General features: G+C 45.9%; 2 protein-coding genes across 6 annotated transcripts in view; one reads left to right on the plus strand and one right to left on the minus strand.

Annotated features, from left to right (window-relative positions):
• The window catches only part of prrt4b (proline rich transmembrane protein 4b), a 64,276-nt gene extending 53,236 nt beyond the window's left edge, over positions 1 to 11,040 (plus strand). For both annotated transcript variants that reach the window (XM_055937343.1, XM_055937344.1), the window contains exon 3: positions 8,110 to 11,040. In XM_055937343.1, the coding sequence (XP_055793318.1) occupies positions 8,110 to 10,151 (2,042 nt within the window). In that variant the 3' untranslated portion in view covers positions 10,152 to 11,040. The remainder of the gene's footprint in view (positions 1 to 8,109) is intronic.
• Positions 11,041 to 12,463: 1,423 nt separating this feature from the next.
• LOC129864983 (inosine-5'-monophosphate dehydrogenase 1b-like) overlaps positions 12,464 to 21,480 on the minus strand; it is a 28,226-nt gene continuing 19,209 nt past the window's right edge. For 3 of the 4 annotated variants that reach the window (XM_055937345.1, XM_055937346.1, XM_055937348.1), the window contains 7 exons: positions 17,980 to 18,070; positions 17,753 to 17,848; positions 16,956 to 17,099; positions 16,070 to 16,214; positions 15,498 to 15,641; positions 15,326 to 15,409; positions 12,464 to 14,546 (listed from right to left, as the gene is read on the minus strand). In XM_055937345.1, the coding sequence (XP_055793320.1) occupies positions 14,525 to 14,546; positions 15,326 to 15,409; positions 15,498 to 15,641; positions 16,070 to 16,214; positions 16,956 to 17,099; positions 17,753 to 17,848; positions 17,980 to 18,070 (726 nt within the window). In that variant the 3' untranslated portion in view covers positions 12,464 to 14,524. Of the gene's footprint in view, positions 14,547 to 15,325; positions 15,410 to 15,497; positions 15,642 to 16,069; positions 16,215 to 16,924; positions 17,100 to 17,752; positions 17,849 to 17,979; positions 18,071 to 21,480 lie in introns of those variants that run through there. The other variant, XM_055937347.1, reaches the window with a different exon arrangement.

Here is a 21,480-nt window from a genome sequence, read left to right on the forward strand (position 1 = left end):
GAAAACACAGAGCTGTCTGTTCAAACCACTAGCACACAGCTCAGACATCTATGCACAAGACATGACACCACAGGTCTCTTTACAGTCCCCAAGTCCAGAACAGACTATGGAAGGCGCACAGTATTACATGGAGCCATGACTACATGGAACTCTTTTCCACATCAGGTAACTAATGCCAGCAGTAGAGTCATATTAAAAAAACAGATAAAAATACACCTTATGGAACAGCGGGGACTGTGAAGCAACACAAACATAGGCACAGACACACACATGATAACATACGCACACATGGATTTTGTGTTGTAGTTACGTGGTAGTGGAGTAGGGGCCTGAGGGCACACACTTGGTGTGTTGTGAAATCTGCTATGAATGTATTGTAATGTTTTTAAAATGGTATAACTGCCTTAATTTTGCTGGACCCCAGGAAGAGTAGCTGCTGCCTTGGCAGGAACTAATGGGGATCCATAATAAACCCCAGGAAGAGTAGCTGCTGCCTTGGCAGGAACTAATGGGGATCCATAATAAACCCCAGGAAGAGTAGCTGCTGCCTTAGCAGGAACTAATGGGGATCCATAATAAATACAAACACCACCAGGAGTCATTACGACGACAACGTCAAAGCCACTGATTACAGGTAACTGGATCGCACTTAACATCACACAAACACAAATAAGATACTGGACACACAAAGATATGCACGCACACACCCTTAGAAACACACACACACACACACACACACACACACACACACACACACACACACACACACACACACACTTGAATACATCACAAGCCCTCCAATCACTCCTCACTTACTTACTTCCCCAATCTAGCTCAACACACTGTCAGTTTGAAGAGCAAAGCAACCTATTACTGTTACAGTCTGTCAAACCTGCTGTAATCTGTCTGAGAGTCATAGCAGCCAGGCAGAAACATTTCCCTCAGCCCTTCCTACATTCTCTAATTGCCTCCAAAGGGAGGTGACTGTTGGTTGGAACCGTGTTGTTGAACAATTACCAGCCGGAGTCTAGCTAAGGACCTCTCTCCTCTCCTCTCTCTCCTCTGTCCTCTCTCTCCCCTCTCTCTCTCTCCTCTCTCTGTTTGATTAGCAGCAACCCTTTTCAGAAGAACATCCCAGGTAGAGAGGAAGTAGAAACGTCTGGTGGTTGTTCAGTAATGATTCATCATGTGTAAATTAAGAAGTTCATTTGAAATCCACTTCTCCGCAGCAGATGTAACCCACATTACTGCCCAGAAATAGCAGATCTATTCAGCCGAATAGTAAAAATAGACTAGTTAAATATGCTACTGCAGATGACGTGTCACCACAGAGGCTTGTGTGTGTGTGAGAGAGAGAATTTCCTGCCTACTTATTATGCAAATCAAATATCCTAACAATGATCAAATTAGTCCATAACATGTTCCTATGTAGGACTGTAGTAGGCCAGGGTCTGTTGATGTAAAGGAGTTTTGGGATCATATCAGATCTTTCCACTCAACCCATTTTGCCACAAAATACAATTCTCTCCTCTTCAATGTGCACGACAGCTCCTCCAACACTCGTTCCGGCTGAATTGCCTTTCTGAGGACAGTGAAATTGAAAGTGAAGGAAAACAGATGAAAGCTAAATGAAGCCTTGGATTTTCCTGACGCGGGGACAACAGGAGACCAATTAGAAAGATGGAGGGGAGGATGTCGGTGGGAGTTGAGTTCTGCAGTCAGGTGTCAAGGTTTACACTGGGATCCTGGACCAAAGAGTCTTCAACTGGTTCCTTTCCTCCTATTTCCTTCATGACCACTGATGTTCTTATTTATCTATCAGTTGATGTGATGAAAATCAATAAAAGGGGGGAATATTAAGAGTATTAAAGGCCCAGTGCTGTCAAAAACGTGATTCTCCTGTGTTTTATATATACAGCCAACTGTCAAAATAATGGAAACCCTTGAGTAAATGAGGGTTCTGGTGGCTCTGTGGGGTGCATTTTCCTAGCATGGTTTAGGTCCACTCGATCCCTTAGAGGGCAAGGTAACTGTCAATTAATACACAGCCATTCTGAGTGATCACCTTCAACCTATGGTGAATCATGTCTATCCTGATGGGAGTATCCACAGGGCACGAGTGGTCACTGATCCACAGGGCACGAGTGGTCACTGATCCACAGGGCACGAGTGGTCACTGATCCACAGGGCACGAGTGGTCACTGATCCACAGGGCACGAGTGGTCACTGATCCACAGGGCACGAGTGGTCACTGATCCACAGGGCACGAGTGGTCACTGATCCACAGGGCACGAGTGGTCACTGATCCACAGGGCACGAGTGGTCACTGATCCACAGGGCACGAGTGGTCACTGATCCACAGGGCACGAGTGGTCACTGATCCACAGGGCACGAGTGGTCACTGATCCACAGGGCACGAGTGGTCACTGATCCACAGGGCACGAGTGGTCACAATGATTTGATGAGCATGAAAACCATGTAAACCATATGCCATGGCTGTCTCAGTCACCAGATCTCAACCAACGGAACATTTATGGGAGATTCTGGAGCGGCACCTGAGACAGTGTTTTCCACCACTATCAACAAAACACCAAATGATGGAATTCCTCGTGGAAGAATGGTGTCTCTCCTATCGAGTTCCAGACACTTGTAGAATCTACGCCATCTTGCCAAGGCAGATTGAAGGTGTTCAGGTGCCTCGTGGTGGCCCAACGCCCTATTATGACACTTTATGTTGGTGGTTCCATTATTTTGTCAGTCACCTGTATTTCCACACTATGAGGTTGGAATAATAGTGTGAAAATGCTGATAATGCCGTATTAACGTAAGAGCTGTTTGACAAGACCGGCTGCGATTTCTGCCTGCTCAGTTGGGATGTAGTTTTGGACTGCCTGGCGACAGGCAATAGTTAATGGGCCTCCCGGGTGGCGCAGTGGTCTAGGGCACTGCATCGCAGTGCTAGCTGCGCCACCAGAGTCTCTGGGTTCGCGCCCAGGCTCTGTCGCAGCCGGGCCGCAACCGGGAGGTCCGTGGGGCGACGCACAATTGGCATAGCGTCGTCCGGGTTAGGGAGGGTTTGGCCGGTAGGGATATCCTTGTCTCAGTATGTAAAATGTAATACAAAAAAATGTATGCACTCTACTGTTAGTCGCTCTGGATAAGAGCGTCTGCTAAATGACGTAAATGTAAATGTAATGTTAATAATCATTTGGGGGTGCTTATATTTGTCCTGTTACACACAAGTGTACAATGGAAATGTGTTTCTTGCATATCCCAACTCTCCCTGAGACACCCACAGAGAGTGGGGTCACGGCCAGGGCCCCTGAAGCAATTAGAGTTAAGTATCAAGGGCACAGCGACAGACTTTTCTCCTTTTCAGCTCCGGTACTCGAACCAGCGACCTTTCGGTTACTTGCCCAACACTAACCTTGAGGTTACCTGCCGCCCATAAACCAATAACAAAGAGAGTTTTAAACCTCTCCGCCAATAACAGCTAGTTTTGAGGTTCCATATCCCTCCCATAAAGCTTAGGCCCCTCACTCAGACCACTACCATAGTCCTAGCAAAATTCTTGCTTGAGAAATGTGTCTTTGCTAAGAAGCAATTTGTTTCTTCTTTTTTTACAATTTTAATTGAAAAAAATAACAATAAGGTACTTAATTGTTGCCCAGAAATGATTTGATAATGAGATAAAAACAGATGCATTGGGCATTTAAGGCATAACTGCTGAGGTAGGAGACATACATCACCATGGAAACATTAAAATTGTAAAAGTTCGTCTGACGTAAGTCTGATACTAATCGCTAAACTTCTGTTGAACTATGGGAACCTTACAGTATGTCCGCAACTCTGGTATGTTTCAATTTAATCAGACGCACAAAAAAGACAACACTTTGATCCGAGTTGGATCTACGTCAGGTCATCTTTTTCTTGAATACGTTCTTCTATCCTGCACCTGATGAGTTGGAATGTCCTTATTTTTCTCTATTTTCTAACCATCTACAAACATCTCTGCCAACGCTATTTTAAAGTAGCTTGTTATTGATTATGGTGTCTGCTTCACGTGTTATCCAATGGATAAAACAATGGACATACATACATAGCGTTGGCTGTTGTGATTGAATCCGGGCAGTGACATGACATCCATATATATGACTGACTGTAAACCTGAGGGGGTTTGTCACAAGTGGAATGTAGACTATAACTAGGAACCAACACGCGATGGAACGGACCAGACTTCGCTGTTCCGTCACACGGCCACATTCCAACGGGGGCGGGTATCCATGCCGGTGGACTGACTGACTTGCTGGACGCTCCGATGGGCGATTAATTGACCCGAGCGAGACAGGCAGGAACCCGTGGCTCTAGTCCAGAAACGCCAGTCACGTTTTCCACTGTGCCCGCGGGACAGCTAGGGCATCGTCCAGGAAAGTAAACAAACGACTGGCCTGCCACAACATGACCGCCCTTATCAGTGGCAGTTGCCTCGCCTGGCACTTACTGTTTGTGTTAAACCCCGCCCACATCTCCCACACTGTGCAGGCAGGGTGTCTGGTATGACAATATTACATCAATATTGTTACGACACTGCTTCTCGTCTCTCCTGTAGTAATAGCCATCTTCAAAAGGAATCTTTTAGTGACAGATAAGCAACATATCAGGCACCACCTCTTATCATAACATTATTACAATTGAACTACTGTCTGTAGGTGTCATCATCAGGGATGGTTCCAATGAGTTACTGACTCATACAGGTGGCTGAAAAATAGTGGGCTGAACCAACACTAATATTCTATGGGGGTGCCATGTTATTGCTTTTGGGGAGGGGCAGTGATTTGTTATGGGGGTTCCCAGAACCCCTGGCAGCCAGTGTAATTCTAACCCTGTCAGAACAAATACAATGTATTGTTCATTTCACCCTCCAGATTAGTTGAGTAATAAGCTGTGTCAGAGCTGTTAGTGTGCTGATTCACCTCAGTGGATTTTAGACGTGTACAAGACTGTTGTAACTGCAGAGTCTGCTATATATTCAGCTGAACGGACACTCATTAAATGTGCAACCGTGCAAAACTTAAAGGGAATTTATCAATAGCTATGTTGTGCTAGGGTATACTATATCCTACAGGGGACTAGAGAGTAGAGGTCAACCGATTATGATTTTTCAACGCTGATACAGATACCGGTTATTGGAGGACCAAAAAAAGCCGATACTGATTTATCGGACGATTTTTTAAATTTATTTGTAATAATGACAATCACAACAATACTGAATGAACACTTATTTTAACTTAATATAATACATCAATAAAATCAATTTATCCTCAAATAAATAATGAAACATGTTCAATTTGGTTTAAATAATGCAAAAAAGTATTTCACCGCATTAGCGCCATGATTAAAGCCACGGTCGCCCGTCTCGTAACCGTCTGTCAGAGGTAAAATAGAAATGGTGATGTCGTGCCGCGAGACAGATCTCTCAGGTTCATATTTCCCAGAGCTTGACGGTTTCGTCATCAACTCACACTGCATCTCGGGAGTCGGTGGCTGAGCACGGAATGAAGACTAAACGAGTGACAAAAGAAGGCAATCAGTACTCTGCAGAACAGTGCTGAGGTTTATGTTAAAGCCTCTCTTTAAAAGGATCAGCCACTCGAGTCAGTCTTTGATAGAAATGTTCAGGAGTCAGTGTTGTGGGTTGGCCTTTCTGATTAGAGTGGAGAGGTTTCTTTGGTCGGCTAATGAGAGGGACCAGCGAAGCTGATGGGAAGTGGAGAATACAGTCTTAATGACAACCTTTCTACAACACACCATGTTAACAGGAAGCACTCTTGCATTAAACTGAGAGAAAAAGGCACTGGGTTTTGTGTTTCAGCATCCACAATATGGTTGCAGGGCCACATGCACGCACACCATACCCAAAGCTATTCACATTAGAGCTCAATTGAGCCAGCGTTTGCCAGGCAATGTATTTAGACAGTGAGTGAGAGAGAGTGAGTGTGAGAGAGAGAGTGAGTGTGAGAGAGAGAGTGAGTGTGAGAGAGAGAGTGAGTGTGTGAGTGTGTGAGTGAGAGAGTGAGAGAGTGAGAGAGTGAGAGAGTGAGAGAGCGAGAGAGCGAGAGAGCGAGAGAGCGAGAGAGCGAGAGAGCGAGAGAGCGAGAGAGAGAGAGAGGGGCCAGGCAGGAGGAAGAGACACACACAAAGATGGGGTAGAGGTTATGAGAGGAAGAGAGACACAAAAAGATGGGGTAGAGGTTATGAGAGGAAGAGAGACACACAAAAAGATGGGGTAGTTATGAGAGGAAGAGAGAGCGTGTGTGTCAGAGAGAGAGAGCGAAAAAAAAGAAGAGTGGTCTTCGAGGGAGGAAACAGGACCAGTATAAAAGAGACGTCACAAACAAAACAGTCCATTACGGGTCTGGGACTGAGATGGGGTGGGGTAACAGACAGCTACCACACAACACAATCAGAGGAGCTAGGGTCTCATATCACAAGAGAAAAGGGACAACTTAAATGTATAAATACATGACTTAGTTTTGTGGTACAGAAGTTTGTACATAAATCGAAGTTGCATACCAACATGCAAGCAATGTACCACCCGACACGACGTATTCTCATTTTGACACGTCTTTATCATCCAAACTGCATTTTAGTACCATAAAGACCACATTTTGGGACCATTTGACAAATGCCTGGGTTGTATTATACAATATTCAAAAGCATCCTTATTTTACTCAAATCCAACCCACAGTCCACTTCACACCACTATCACAGACAGACGTTTCACAGAGTCACAAGGTACTCTACATCTAGCAGCCTACAAATTAACTCCTAGTAACTGCTAGTACCTCCCTGTATACCTGGATATCCTGCTCGTTTGTCCCCGTCTCTGTAGCCCAATAAGGAGCCTGGGGGAGGACGGCTCATAATAATAATAATGTCTGGAACGGAGCGAACGGAATGATACCATTCCATTGATTCTGCTCCAGCCATTACCACGAGCCTGCCCTCCCCAATTAAGGTGCCACCAACCTCCTGTAGATGATATCTGATAGGGCTGGGCTTGAATGACTGATGAGGCTGTGTGTCTGTGTCTGGATACAAGATGTAATTCGGCCTGTTTCTCTCTGTTTTCACCTCTTCTATAGGAGGAGTGAGGAGCAGCATGGAAATAAATGGGTACCCACTGGTCTGTTTGATGTCCTAGCTGATCTGTTTTACTGAAGTGGCATTGATTGAGGATAATGCTGTGGCTATTAGGGACGTCATGTAAGATGCTGGCTGGCGAAGTCTGTAAAGCTTGCTTTGAAAAGGAAGAGCCTAAAACCGTGCGAGGGAAACCGTCGCTGGTGCCCATCCGTGATGCATTTGTTTGTGTGTAATGACTACTCGGTACACATCCAAGTCATCTTCCATGCATTGATCTTACCAGTAGCCTTTATAAACATATACGTTTAACAGTGCAGATGAGTCTTGCAGCCAAGCCTGAGTTCATACATACACGCATGGACAATTTAAAAAAGGGACACTCCCAGCCTGTCCCGAACCAAGCCACAAACAGCCATTTCCTCCCACGGTGCCCTATATAACATTTATAATACAATCATCGTCAGCCATGTTTGTATGGAAACAACAGATGTTCACTGGCTGTTTATGTCATAGAAAGAAGGAACCAGCTCTGATCTGCCCTTTTCTCTTCCCCCCTTTCTAGGCCCAGTCCGGTTGGAAGTTGCCTCTTTACAGCTTCTGCCTTTTATACATGCTTTCGCAGACTTGGCCCTCAGCCCATTGGTGTCTAGGCTCGAATGTTGAGTAAACGTTGTGTATTCTCATATGTGCCTGTTTAGGATGGAATCTCTTGGGTGTTGCCCTCTGCTGGTAAATTGTATTACTATGCTGTTATCAGAAAACAGCATCCTGGGGACGGATGTGGCTGTGCAGCATTGCGCTGTATAGACGCTGCTGCATATGGCATTGATCTATATTTGGGACGGTCAGACGGCCACAGGTGGATTTCACATGTCAAACCTCATGACAAATTGCTTTTTAGGAAATGATCAACATTTTATGGAATCGAAATTGAAATTCGATATTTTCCCATGTTTTTTTCAGGTAATCTTCCTGATCCTGAAGACTGGCTGTTCGACCCAACCGGCAGTGAAGCCACCTACCTCCCAGACTGCAATCAGGAACGTTCGGGAATCTGCAACATCTCCGACACTTGGGTGCCGCCCACCACCTCTGACGTCCTCCCCACCGCCAACACCCCCTCCACCAACCAATCAAATAACCCCTTCCTGATTCTGGCCCGGCCCATGTTCATATCCCTGCACTCTGATTGGAACAGCGCCATGGCCGCCTGGGGGTTAGCCTGGGATGCACACGTGTATGGTCTGGGCTCCATCTTCGCCATGGTGACCCTGGCCTCGGCACTCAACCTGCTGTGCCTGCCCCTGCGCTGCCCTTCCGGCTGTGGCTACTTCGCCCTGGTCAGCGTCTTCCTCCTGGCTGCAGGGTGTACCAGGGCTTTCTCCCTCCTCTACGATGCCTACGGCCACCAGGACCGGCTGCCCTCCACCGAGGCCTCCCTGCTGCTCTACGAAGCCCCATTCCCCTGCCTGACTGCAGCCTTCGGCCTGGTCTTCCTGCTCCTCTCCATGCGCTCCAGGATGCAGCTATCCTACTCAGCCTTCCAGAGACCCTGTTTCCTGGCCTGTCTGGTGTTGCTGCACTTCGCAGCAGCTTTCGGTCCCGTCGCACTGCTGAGGCTCTACCAGAGGAGGGCGCCCTTCAGCCTCTTCATCTCGCTCATCTCCCGGGGAGCGTTTGTGGCGCTGGTTTCTTTTCTATCGGTCGCCTATTTTGTGTTCTTCTGCTACGTACGGGCGGACTCAAAGCACATTTACCACCTGAATAACACCTCGCCCACGCCAGCTGAGCGATACAACCGCTGTCCATTCGCAGAGAGCAGGGACTGGGACCGTGCGGCTGCGACAGTGTGCCTTTCGGCTCTGTTCTGCCTGGCATGCGCCGGGCTGCAGCTGTATGCCATGCTCCACTCTCTGGGGCTCGCCGGAGGAGCAGATGTGTTCCGCCCCTGGCCTTGGTGGACCTTCCAGCTCAGCTGCAGGGTTTGTGAGGCCGGAGTTTGTCTCACCCTAGCCCTGGTGGTGGCCCAGCCAATCTACTGCTCTGACCACCTTCCCCAGCCTGGAAGCTGCTGGACGGAGCTGCTGGCGATCAAGTCGCCCATTATGCCGGGAACCTACCAGTGGACCCTGAGCCAGCAGGAGAAGCTGGCCATCTGCGACATTGGGCACGGGGAGACAGAGTGCCTGCCCCTCTACACGCTGGTGGATGAAAGGCTAGGCAGCAGCTTGAACGGCCTGGACCTCCTGTACCACAGCAACCGGGCCTTGGCTTACAGAGACCTGGACCTGAATTTGGATCTGCCTGGCTCCAGCAAGCCCGATGACAGGGGTGGTGGAGCGGCGTCCGGGGGTTCCTCCTTCACCAGCGACTCCACGGCTGACCTGCGGCCGCCATCGCCCATCAACCTGCGCCGTAGTATTGACGAGGCGCTCTTCAGCGAGGACCTCTTTCCCATAAGCCTCTTCTTTGACCTGTCACTCAACATCCCCTACTCCACGTCCACCCTGCCCAATGGTGGCCAGGTGCTTCGAGAGACCCTCTCAGCCGACCCAGGCCTGTACCGGACGACCTCCTGCGTGGAGATGGTCCCTCCGCCCCCAACCCCTCTACCAAACCGACCTATGGCGGGCGACACCATCCTGGGTGCTCCACCATCTCCCTCCCTGTCCTCCAACTCCAGCTGCTCTTCCCCAGAACGCTGGAGGGGAAGTTCCTCCTCCTGCTCCCTGTACAGACCCTCACTACGGGGGTCCTCTCTGGTCCTCTGTTCCAGCCCAGAGGGGCACGCCCAACCCCCATCCCTAGGCGGCAGCTCAAGCCACATTACAGCCTCCAGCCACCAGGGCTCACACATGCAGAGACACTATCGCACACTGGGGTCAGCCTCACAGGAGAGTCTTGACCTAGAGTCTGAAGTGGACCGGTCCGTACAAGAGGAGTTCATCAATGTCTGCAGACAGATTGATGCGATGAGCATCTGCAGTGAGACAATTGACCTGTAGGCAGTCAACAGTCAAGGGCTAAAGGCTGAGGACTGGACTGAAATAAGGTGTTGTGAAGAAGGATTCAAGATGGCGTCACGATCTGTAAGGAGCAACGAGCAGTTTGATTCATCAGGCTAGCCTTCATTGTCAAAAAAGGTAAAATAGTGCCAAATGTTTGAGTAAATGAACTGACGGTTTGTTTGAGAATGTTGACAAGAGTCTTAAGTGCCACAGAATGCCACATGCCAAGGAGAAATTTGTGAATTTTTTTCCCCATTTGCTCATTGGATGCTGAAGTTTGATACGTTAATAAAAGTTGTGTTTTCCTGTGCATTTCAAGAGGGGAACAGGAAAGAAAAATACATTTGTATAAAACGTTTTGCATTCAAATAAATACTGTGATTGAAATAAGCACTTAATAAACGACTACTGAAATCTTATTTTAACATTTTAGCATACTCTTATCCAGATTGTGAGTGCATACTTTTTCTTCTTCTCCATACTGGTCTCCCGTGGGAATCAAACCCTGGTGTTGCAAGCGCCATGCTCTACCAACTGAGCTACACGGGACTTATAAAACAAATGTACTTTACATTTTCATAGAGTAAGATTGTTATTCAATGCCAAGTTGTTTCAATTCAGTAAAATATATTGTTTGTGAGCCTCTACATCAAGATTTAGACATGTTCGAGATGTGCTTTAAGATCCATCCAATAAAGGAAAGCTTGATTTGAACTAACAGCAACATTGTAGTGGAGCAGCAGTGAACTATACTGGTAGGAGAGCGCCGATACTATTGTGCTTTAACTTCTGACACACAGCACATTTTATATGAGCCGCTTAATATTTTATTTGTGTTTAAAAAAACTTTACTCAAAACATGATTAAATAAAGAGAAATGTCAACATTTAAGTGTGTATGTTTTGTTTTCACCAAGTTTCAGGTCATGTATAACGTATCTTCTATAGTTACATTTGGGGGTATTATTTTTGCACCAGTTGGCTGTACCTGCCCCAAAACACCAGTATTTCTCCTTCATAGCTTGATCTCCATCTTTTTAAATTAGGTATATAATTTGTATTCAACACTTTTACTTCCATGACTGATCAAAACTCATGACTCTTGTCCCTCTGCAGCAGACATATGGTGAGAAATATGTTTGGAACATTTAATCGCAATACATACAGAATCGTTAGAATCGTAATACATATCGTATCAGCACACAAGTATCGTGATAATATATTGTATCCTGAGGTCCCTGGCAATTCCCAGCCTTAAAACCTCTTGAAGCTAGGGAAGCAGAATTTTTATGTTTGGAAAAATAACATTCCCATTGTAAGCTGCCTATTTCTCAGGTCCAGATGCTAGAATATGCATATAATTGACAGAGTAGGATAGAAAACTCTAAAGTTTCCAAAACTGTCAAAATATTGTCTGAGTATAACAGAACTGATTTTGCAGGCGAAAAACTGAGGAAATCCAACCCGGAAGTGACTCTTATTTTGAAAAATCACTTCCATTGACTGCCTTTCATCCATTTAGAGGAATATCAACCAGATTCCTTTTCCTGTTGCTTCCTCGGGGTGTGAACAGTCTTTAGACATAGTTTCAAGCTTTTATTCTGAAAAAATTACCGAGATTGATCAAATTTCGTCAGTGGATGGCCGATGTCCTTCCATTAGTTCATGCGCGCAACACTGGTAGCTAGACATTTTCTTTCTCTCCAGTATTGAATAGTTTACAGTCCAGTTGAAATATTATCGATTGTTTATGTTAAAAACAACCTGAGGATTGATTAAAAACGTTTGACATGTTTCTACGAACTTCACGGATACTATTGGAATTTTCGTCAAGCCTTGATGACCTGCCTAAGGCTGTGGAATACTGAACATAACGCGCCAAACAAATGGAGGTTTTTTTATATAAAAATAATCTTTATCGAACAAAAAGTAACATTTATTGTGTAACTGGGAGTCTCGTGAGTGCAAACATCCGAAGATCAAAGGTAAGCGATTAATTGTATTGCTTTTCTGACTTTCGTGACCAATCTACATTGCTGCTAGGTGTTCTTAATGTTTTGTCTAGTGATCGATAAACTCACACAAACGCTTGGATTGCTTTCGCTGTAAAGCATATTTTCAAAATCTGACACAACAGGTGGATTAAAAACAAGCTAAGCTGTGTTTTGCTATATTGCACTTGTGATTTCATGAATATAAATATTTGTAGCATTTCTTTTTTTATTTGGCGCTCTGCAATTCAGTGGTTGTTGGTGAAACAACGATCCTAAAGGGATCCGTGCGTCAAGAAGTAAAATAACAACCCACAAATCAACATATTTGGACATGTATTTTTTTTTTTACAGCATTAGCAGCCGGTTTCTGTTGTAATCCCATTGTAAACAAGGCCTGTTTCCTAGTCAGTGGGGATTTTCATAACTAAAAGGTGGGAGACGGCAAACAACCATTTCAAACAGGATACAGGTATATAATTATCCATACATCTTCATGTACATATTTACTTAATATTCATGTCAACTGTAAGAGTACTGCTAGTCAAGTGAGGTCCCGGTAGGGCAAAGTACATGAGCACAAAACGGAAAGAAGGTCACTCCTACAGCTTAGAGACATCTGGCAAAAAGGACATCCGTTTACGAAAAACGTTAGAAAAATCTATTCCTACATAAGCTGAATGATATAGATACAGTATCTCAAAACAGTGAGAAAGGGGGTGAGGAGGACGTATAGCGCCATGCACATACAACACAGTTCTTACGGGAATTTAAGACTTTCCGTCGTGTGCGGTCATCATCTACCCCCATTTCAAGGCATAACTCTGGTAATCAGAACAGGTCAAAGCTGCTAGCAATCGGTGCCACAACCTGGGACAGGGGTGGAGCGAGGGACTACACTGCTGGCGATTCATAGCTTTAATTTGGGCTTTAAGTATTAATAACACCAAAGTGTCAAAGAGAGCATGTTGATACATTTGGCAGTATGTACGGAATTAGAAAAAAGCGGAATATAAATAGAGCCGCGTTGAGGCTTTAAAAAACTAAAAAGCATGCATATGAAAAGCCTTCATGCTCCTTAGAGCCACTGGGACGTTCTTCAGCAGAGATCGGCATCTACATTCAGCCGCGGGACCATTTCCTGGGTGGATGGGCCGGAACATAATTACAAATCATTTGTAGACTGCAAATTGACCGCAGGAGGCCCAAACAGATATATTATGACTTAAACAATAATTTCAAACCTTGCTTATGTGATTGTATACAATCACATCTCTGTATTATCTGTATGAATACTTGGTAACAAATTTCCAAAATTAAAATCACTTGGTTCTAATTAACTGGTGTTTTTACACTCTTTTGTTCCAAGCACAATAATAATTTAATTACTGGGGGGGCCAAATGAAACCACGTGGGTCAAATTTGGCACGTGGGCTGCCAGTTGGGGAACCCTGGTTTACAGCTTTTAAAATCAAACAATTCTCTCTAAACTCGTTTCATTCCAGTCTAAAAGATGACCGTATTACCCATCGTTGACCGACACTGTGATTTTAAACACGTTCCTTGATCTATGGCCGATGTCTATCTTTTGGCCCCGGCCGTGCTCTCAACACACTAGAAGCATTGTGGTAGTCAACGTGAGCCAATAAACTAGTGGCCTAAGGGGGGTATGACTTGGCCACTACAGCGAGGGAACGTCACCTAGTCTATAGTCCCAGCCAATGAGTCTGTCAGTTGAATTACAGTGAAAAGTTTAACAGAACAATATACGTTTCTCAGAGCAGTTAACATCTTTCTGCATAAACAGAGCTAACTACATAGATAAAGGAGGATTGCCACAATACACTTGCACACAGAGTAGCAAGACAAGTGTTTTTCCACATATATAGTTTGATTGGGATATTTGTGGCTTCTGATGTGGAGGTGCCGGTACGAGCAGATCCCAAAGAATACAGAGGGGTGACAGCATGGCTCTCTCAGTTTCACCAGGAAGAGGAAGTTGGCACAACAGCACCTTCTTCACTGAGTTTGTCCTCACACACACTCTCTCTCTCACACACACACTCTCTCTCACACACACACGCACACACACACAATCAAATACTTCCTTCAACAAGCTCTCACACACACCAAGGGGACCGGTATTCTTGGAGGGGGTTATGGTGAAAACCCTGATGTTCCGCTTCGTAAGTGCAAAATCCCAAGTTTCCCAGGTGATGGTGTTTGTTTTGCAGGTGTTCCCCCCAGACCTCTCCCGTGGGGTGTGTGGGGTGTCGGCAGGGAGTGATGAGGTGGGTGTCAGATGTGGCGGTTACGTTTGGTCACAACAGGGGTGGGGACGTCGGGGGCGGCCCAAGTCCGCTTCTTTCTGGCCCCTCCATCAGTAAAGTCGTTTCTCGTAACTGCAGAGAGAGAGAGGGCATCGTGAAAACACAATAATGATACCATCAATCAGTGATCAATGATAATCAACAATATAACGACCACACAAAACAATTCCTATTACCTATTACATCAGCTATCAATCTGTCTAAGCAATATCATACTGATTCAACTATAAAACAAAGGTTGACAAATCCCATTCAATCCCCCATCATCTTGCCAGTATATGTATTACAGGGGTATCTGCCCTATGGATAACTGGGGAAGGAGAGGAGGGAAGGAGGCTAGTGGACAGAGAGGGGAGACTAACAAAGCTTCCCATAATTCATCCCAATTCAAAGATGAAATACGTAATGGCGAGCACCCCTCCTCCCACTAACAAGATAATAATCTGAAGGGGAACGTCACATCGCCATATTAGCCGTCATTATGGGCTAGCTGCCAGATTCAAACATCAAGATGGGAAGAACTTCTCTAAAGGTAAGATTTACATTTCCCACCTGGATCATTTAATCAAGAAGCAAACTTAGCCAATCAATTTAGAAACAAGGGGAGAGTAGTTCTACATGCAAATGGCTATGTGGGGCCCTCCACTAGGCCACACCCTTCACATGTCTATGTACTTACATGTAACAACAGAACATCTATGGTGAAAGACAGAGAGAGGAAGAGGACTGATGTCTGAGAAAGTCAACACTATCAGTCGTAGAAAAGTCATGGCTATCTGCTGCTACACACACACTTAAATTCCACTGTGTGTGTGTGTGCGTGTGTGTGTGGGAGACAGAGTCCAACGTACGAGTGAAGCCCATGGACTCCTCCTTCCACCTGAGCGGACGTGGTCCTCTTCTCAAACTTCAGCTCTCCAGAGTACATCATGGAGCTGTGGAAAAACACAATATCAGAGATCACTCAGTCACACACACTACTATCAGAGATCACACACTGGTCCCCTCTCCCTCACAACTCACCGTAGAACAGAGAGACTCTTGGCGCCGATGTCCTGACAGCCGTGTTGGATGCCAGCGATCAGGTAGGGGATAAACTTGTGGATGGAGCCCTTGTCCTGGACAGAGCCAGACACACCCTGAGCCACCTTCACCTTGTCCCCTTCACTGTGGAATCAGCCAGTCGGAACACAGAGACGGGTTAGACAATGCTGATGGACAGCGTAATTCTCAAATGAGAGCAGCTTAAACCCAGGAAAGTTGGCATCATTTGTTTTGAGAAAATGACTTACATTTATCATACATTGTATCACAATGTGAACCGTCTGAATTAAGGACAAACCAATAAATACATGTATATAATCAGACATAAATGATTAATTTCATTCGTCAGCGATTAACAGCAACAGTTGATGTGCAACAACTTGGTTAACCTGGTCTTCATTCCAACCCTCCTATGAGTTCTAGTGTCTGATCAAGAGTTAGTTTACGTCCCAAATGGCACCCTATTCCCCAGGTCAGAAGTAGTGCACTATACAGGCCAGGGAATAGGATGTGATATGGGCTGCAGCTCTAGTGTGTGATGGCCTCCCTACCTGAAGTAGCGTTTCTGGCTGCTGGTGCTCTTCTCCATGGCGTCCAGAGAGCCCATGCCGCGGTACTTCTTCAGCCGCACGCCGTCCGAGAAGAAGTACTCCCCCGGAGCCTCCGTGGTCGCCGCTAGCAACGAGCCCATCATCACTGGGGAGGGGCGGAAGAGGTCATAACTCAAGGTCATTGGTTGGTAAGCATTTCTCCAACTAATTGTCGGTACAGCTAGTGTTTTGTTACATCGATTAGCTTCACATTAGCTTTAAATTAGCTTTGATTACCATCAATCAGCTTTGAATGAAATAGAGGAATAGACATGAGGTCAACAGTGGATTAGAGGAATAGACATGAGATCAACAGTGGATTAGAGGAATAGACATGAGATCAACAGTGGATTAGAGGAATAGACATGAGATCAACAGTGGATTAGAGGAATAGACATGAGATCGACAGTGGATTAGAGGAATAGACATGAGATCAACAGTGGATACTGTAAAACCTGGGCTGTTCAATTCTGTTCCTAAAGGGCTGAAAAACTTATGGTTTCTGGTTCTACCTGGTAGTTAATTGCACTCACCTGGTGTCCCAGGTCTGAATTAGAAGGAGGATGAAAACCAGAAGTGTTTGGGCCCTTCAGGACCGACATTGGACAGCCCTGATATAGTATTCTAGCCTATGAAATTAACCACATTAACCTACTGCATGCTACAAAAGGATGAATGAAGGATTAAGCCAATGAATTAATGAATGGGTGAGTAAGTGACAACAGAAGAGTGAATGATAATGAATGCATGACAATGAAAGAGAATGAACGACAATGAAAGAGTGAACGCATTCATTAATAAGTGAATGAAAGGTACCTGTGGATGCCCCAAGTGAAATGAAAGGTACCTGTGGATGCCCCAAGTGAGAGAGCCTTGACCACGTGGCCCACGGTCTGAATGCCGCCGTCTGCGATGACTGGCACACCGAAACGTCTAGCATACTCTGCCACCTTATACACCGAGGTGCCCTGAGGCCGCCCGCACGCCATCACTACGGGAGACGGAGACAGGAAATGCGTCACCTTACCATGGTAACATATCCTATGACCGGTGTAGTCAGGCGATGATCGGTTGGGCCCGATGGATGGATGGATTTTTTTTACGGAAGTAATATTATCAGAACGAGTTAAATTAAATATGTCTAAGTTCTTCCAATAAGTATGTTTGTTTTGCGCTTGAAAAACGTTTGCCATCATTTGCTGAACGTAATGCTGTGGAGAAAGTCATCGCCATGGTAACAGAGCAGAGCCTTCATAAATCACCATGACGACAGAGACTAGCAACCAGCGTAGCATCTTGGTTGTTTACTCGCTGCTCTGATCCTTCTCCAGTTTTGCTGTGTAGCTTCAGTGGTTGACCTTACATTAGAACTGATCCAAAGCCAGCTGCTATGGGTAGAGCATCCTACATGTATTATCACATTTCTACTTAATATCACTACACTCATATATCATAACATTTAGTCGTAATACTACGATTCCAAATCGCACACTGCACTCAAGGTGTAGCATTCTGGGTTGGGTCAATTCCATTTCAACTCAGTCAATTCCGCAAGTGGGTTGAAATGTAAAACCAGCAACAATCCTCTCCTGCATTCAGATGTGAATTGATCCTGTAACGTTGATGGTACCAGGGGGTCACTACCTTCCTGGGTGATACAGATGGAGCCACAGCCCATGCCCACTCTCAGAGCGTCCACTCCTGCATCAATCAGGTTCTTGGCCTGGGCTGCCGTCACCACTACAAGAGACAGAACACAACATCATCAGACGGCAGAAAAAAAGGTTTAGTGTGGAAGTGTCTAAAGTATTTCCCCCCAAGACTGGAATTGCCATATAGTGAGAAATCCTGTCCCAGCGCTCCTCTCTCACCGTTCCCACCCACCACCTGCAGCTCGCTGTACTTCTGTTTGATGTAGTTGATCATGTTGACCTGATACACAGAGTTGCCTTGTGAGGAATCCTGCAGAAACAGAGAAAACAAGTCATGTCTGCACTGCAGTGCCACGGTCTACTGCCAATTAGAACTGAAACCCAGCCGTAACCCGACCGCAACCCCGAACCACCATGTCCACCTAAACTGCATGAACAGGTCAACCCCTAACCACCATGTCCACCAAAACTGCATGAACAGGTCAACCCCTAACCACCATGTCCACCTAAACTGCATGAACAGGTCAACCCCTAACCACCATGTCCACCTAAACTACATGAACAGGTCAACCCCTAACCACCATGTCCACCTAAACTACATGAACAGGTCAACCCCTAACCACCATGTCCACCTAAACTACATGAACAGGTCAACCCCTAACCACCATGTCCACCTAAACTACATGAACAGGTCAACCCCTAACCACCTAAACTACATGAACAGGTCAACCCCTAACCACCATGTCCACCTAAACTACATGAACAGGTCAACCCCTAACCACCATGTCCACCTAAACTACATGAACAGGTCAACCCCTAACCACCATGTCCACCTAAACTACATGAACAGGTCAACCCCTAACCACCATGTCCACCTAAACTACATGAACAGGTCAACCCCTAACCACCTAAACTACATGAACAGGTCAACCCCTAACCACCTAAACTACATGAACAGGTCAACCCCTAACCACCATGTCCACCTAAACTACATGAACAGGTCAACCCCTAACCACCATGTCCACCTAAACTACATGAACAGGTCAACCCCTAACCACCATGTCCACCTAAACTGCATGAACAGGTCAACCCCTAACCACCTAAACTACATGAACAGGTCAACCCCTAACCACCTAAACTACATGAACAGGTCAACCCCTAACCACCATGTCCACCTAAACTACATGAACAGGTCAACCCCTAACCACCTAAACTACATGAACAGGTCAACCCCTAACCACCTAAACTACATGAACAGGTCAACCCCTAACCACCTAAACTACATGAACAGGTCAACCCCTAACCACCTAAACTACATGAACAGGTCAACCCCTAACCACCATGTCCACCTAAACTACATGAACAGGTCAACCCCTAACCACCTAAACTACATGAACAGGTCAACCCCTAACCACCTAAACTACATGAACAGGTCAACCCCTAACCACCTAAACTACATGAACAGGTCAACCCCTAACCACCTAAACTACATGAACAGGTCAACCCCTAACCACCATGTCCACCTAAACTACATGAACAGGTCAACCCCTAACCACCATGTCCACCTAAACTACATGAACAGGTCAACCCCTAACCACCATGTCCACCTAAACTACATGAACAGGTCAACCCCTAACCACCATGTCCACCAAAACTGCATGAACAGGTCAACCCCTAACCACCTAAACTGCATGAACAGGTCAACCCCTAACCACCATGTCCACCTAAACTACATGAACAGGTCAACCCCTAACCACCATGTCCACCTAAACTACATGAACAGGTCAACCCCTAACCACCATGTCCACCTAAACTGCATGAACAGGTCAACCCCTAACCACCATGTCCACCTAAACTACATGAACAGGTCAACCCCTAACCACCATGTCCACCTAAACTACATGAACAGGTCAACCCCTAACCACCTAAACTACATGAACAGGTCAACCCCTAACCACCTAAACTACATGAACAGGTCAACCCCTAACCACCTAAACTACATGAACAGGTCAACCCCTAACCACCATGTCCACCTAAACTACATAAACAGGTCAACCCCTAACCACCATGTCCACCTAAACTACATGAACAGGTCAACCCCTAACCACCTAAACTACATGAACAGGTCAACCCCTAACCACCTAAACTACATGAACAGGTCAACCCCTAACCACCTAAACTACATGAACAGGTCAACCCCTAACCACCATGTCCACCTAAACTACATAAACAGGTCAACCCCTAACCACCTAAACTACATGAACAGGTCAACCCCTAACCACCATGTCCACCTAAACTGCATGAACAGGTCAACCCCTAACCACCTAAACTACATGAACAGGTCAACCCCTAACCACCATGTCCACCTAAACTACATGAACAGGTCAACCCTTAACCACCTAAACTACATGAACAGGTCAACCCCTAACCACCTAAACTACATGAACAGGTCAACCCCTAACCACCATGTCCACCTAAACTGCATGAACAGGTCAACCCCTAACCACCTAAACTACATGAACAGGTCAACCCCTAACCACCATGTCCACCTAAACTACATGAACAGGTCAACCCCTAACCACCATGTCCACCTAAACTACATGAACAGGTCAACCCCTAACCACCATGTCCACCTAAACTACATGAACAGGTCAACCACTAACCACCATGTCCACCAAAACTACATGAACAGGTCAACCCCTAACCACCTAAACTACATGAACAGGTCAACCCCTAACCACCATGTCCACCAAAACTACATGAACAGGTCAACCCCTAACCACCATGTCCACCTAAACTACATGAACAGGTCAACCCCTAACCACCATGTCCACCTAAACTACATGAACAGGTCAACCCCTAACCACCTAAACTACATGAACAGGTCAACCCCTAAACACCTAAACTACATGAACAGGTCAACCACTAACCACCATGTCCACCAAAACTACATGAACAGGTCAACCCCTAACCACCTAAACTACATGAACAGGTCAACCCCTAACCACCATGTCCACCAAAACTACATGAACAGGTCAACCCCTAACCACCATGTCCACCAAAACTACATGAACAGGTCAACCCCTAACCACCTAAACTACATGAACAGGTCAACCCCTAACCACCATGTCCACCTAAACTACATGAACAGGTCAACCACTAACCACCATGTCCACCAAAACTACATGAACAGGTCAACCCCTAACCACCTAAACTACATGAACAGGTCAACCCCTAACCACCATGTCCACCAAAACTACATGAACAGGTCAACCCCTAACCACCATGTCCACCTAAACTACATGAACAGGTCAACCCCTAACCACCATGTCCACCTAAACTACATGAACAGGTCAACCCCTAACCACCTAAACTACATGAACAGGTCAACCCCTAACCACCATGTCCACCAAAACTACATGAACAGGTCAACCCCTAACCACCATGTCCACCTAAACTACATGAACAGGTCAACCCCTAACCACCATGTCCACCTAAACTACATGAACAGGTCAACCCCTAACCACCATGTCCACCTAAACTACATGAACAGGTCAACCCCTAACCACCATGTCCACCTAAACTACATGAACAGGTCAACCCCTAACCACCATGTCCACCTAAACTACATGAACAGGTCAACCCCTAACCACCTAAACTACATGAACAGGTCAACCCCTAACCACCATGTCCACCTAAACTACATGAACAGGTCAACCC

This window comes from Salvelinus fontinalis, chromosome 11 (assembly GCF_029448725.1).
Source record: "Salvelinus fontinalis isolate EN_2023a chromosome 11, ASM2944872v1, whole genome shotgun sequence".
In the NCBI taxonomy this organism is placed as follows: domain Eukaryota; kingdom Metazoa; phylum Chordata; class Actinopteri; order Salmoniformes; family Salmonidae; genus Salvelinus; species Salvelinus fontinalis.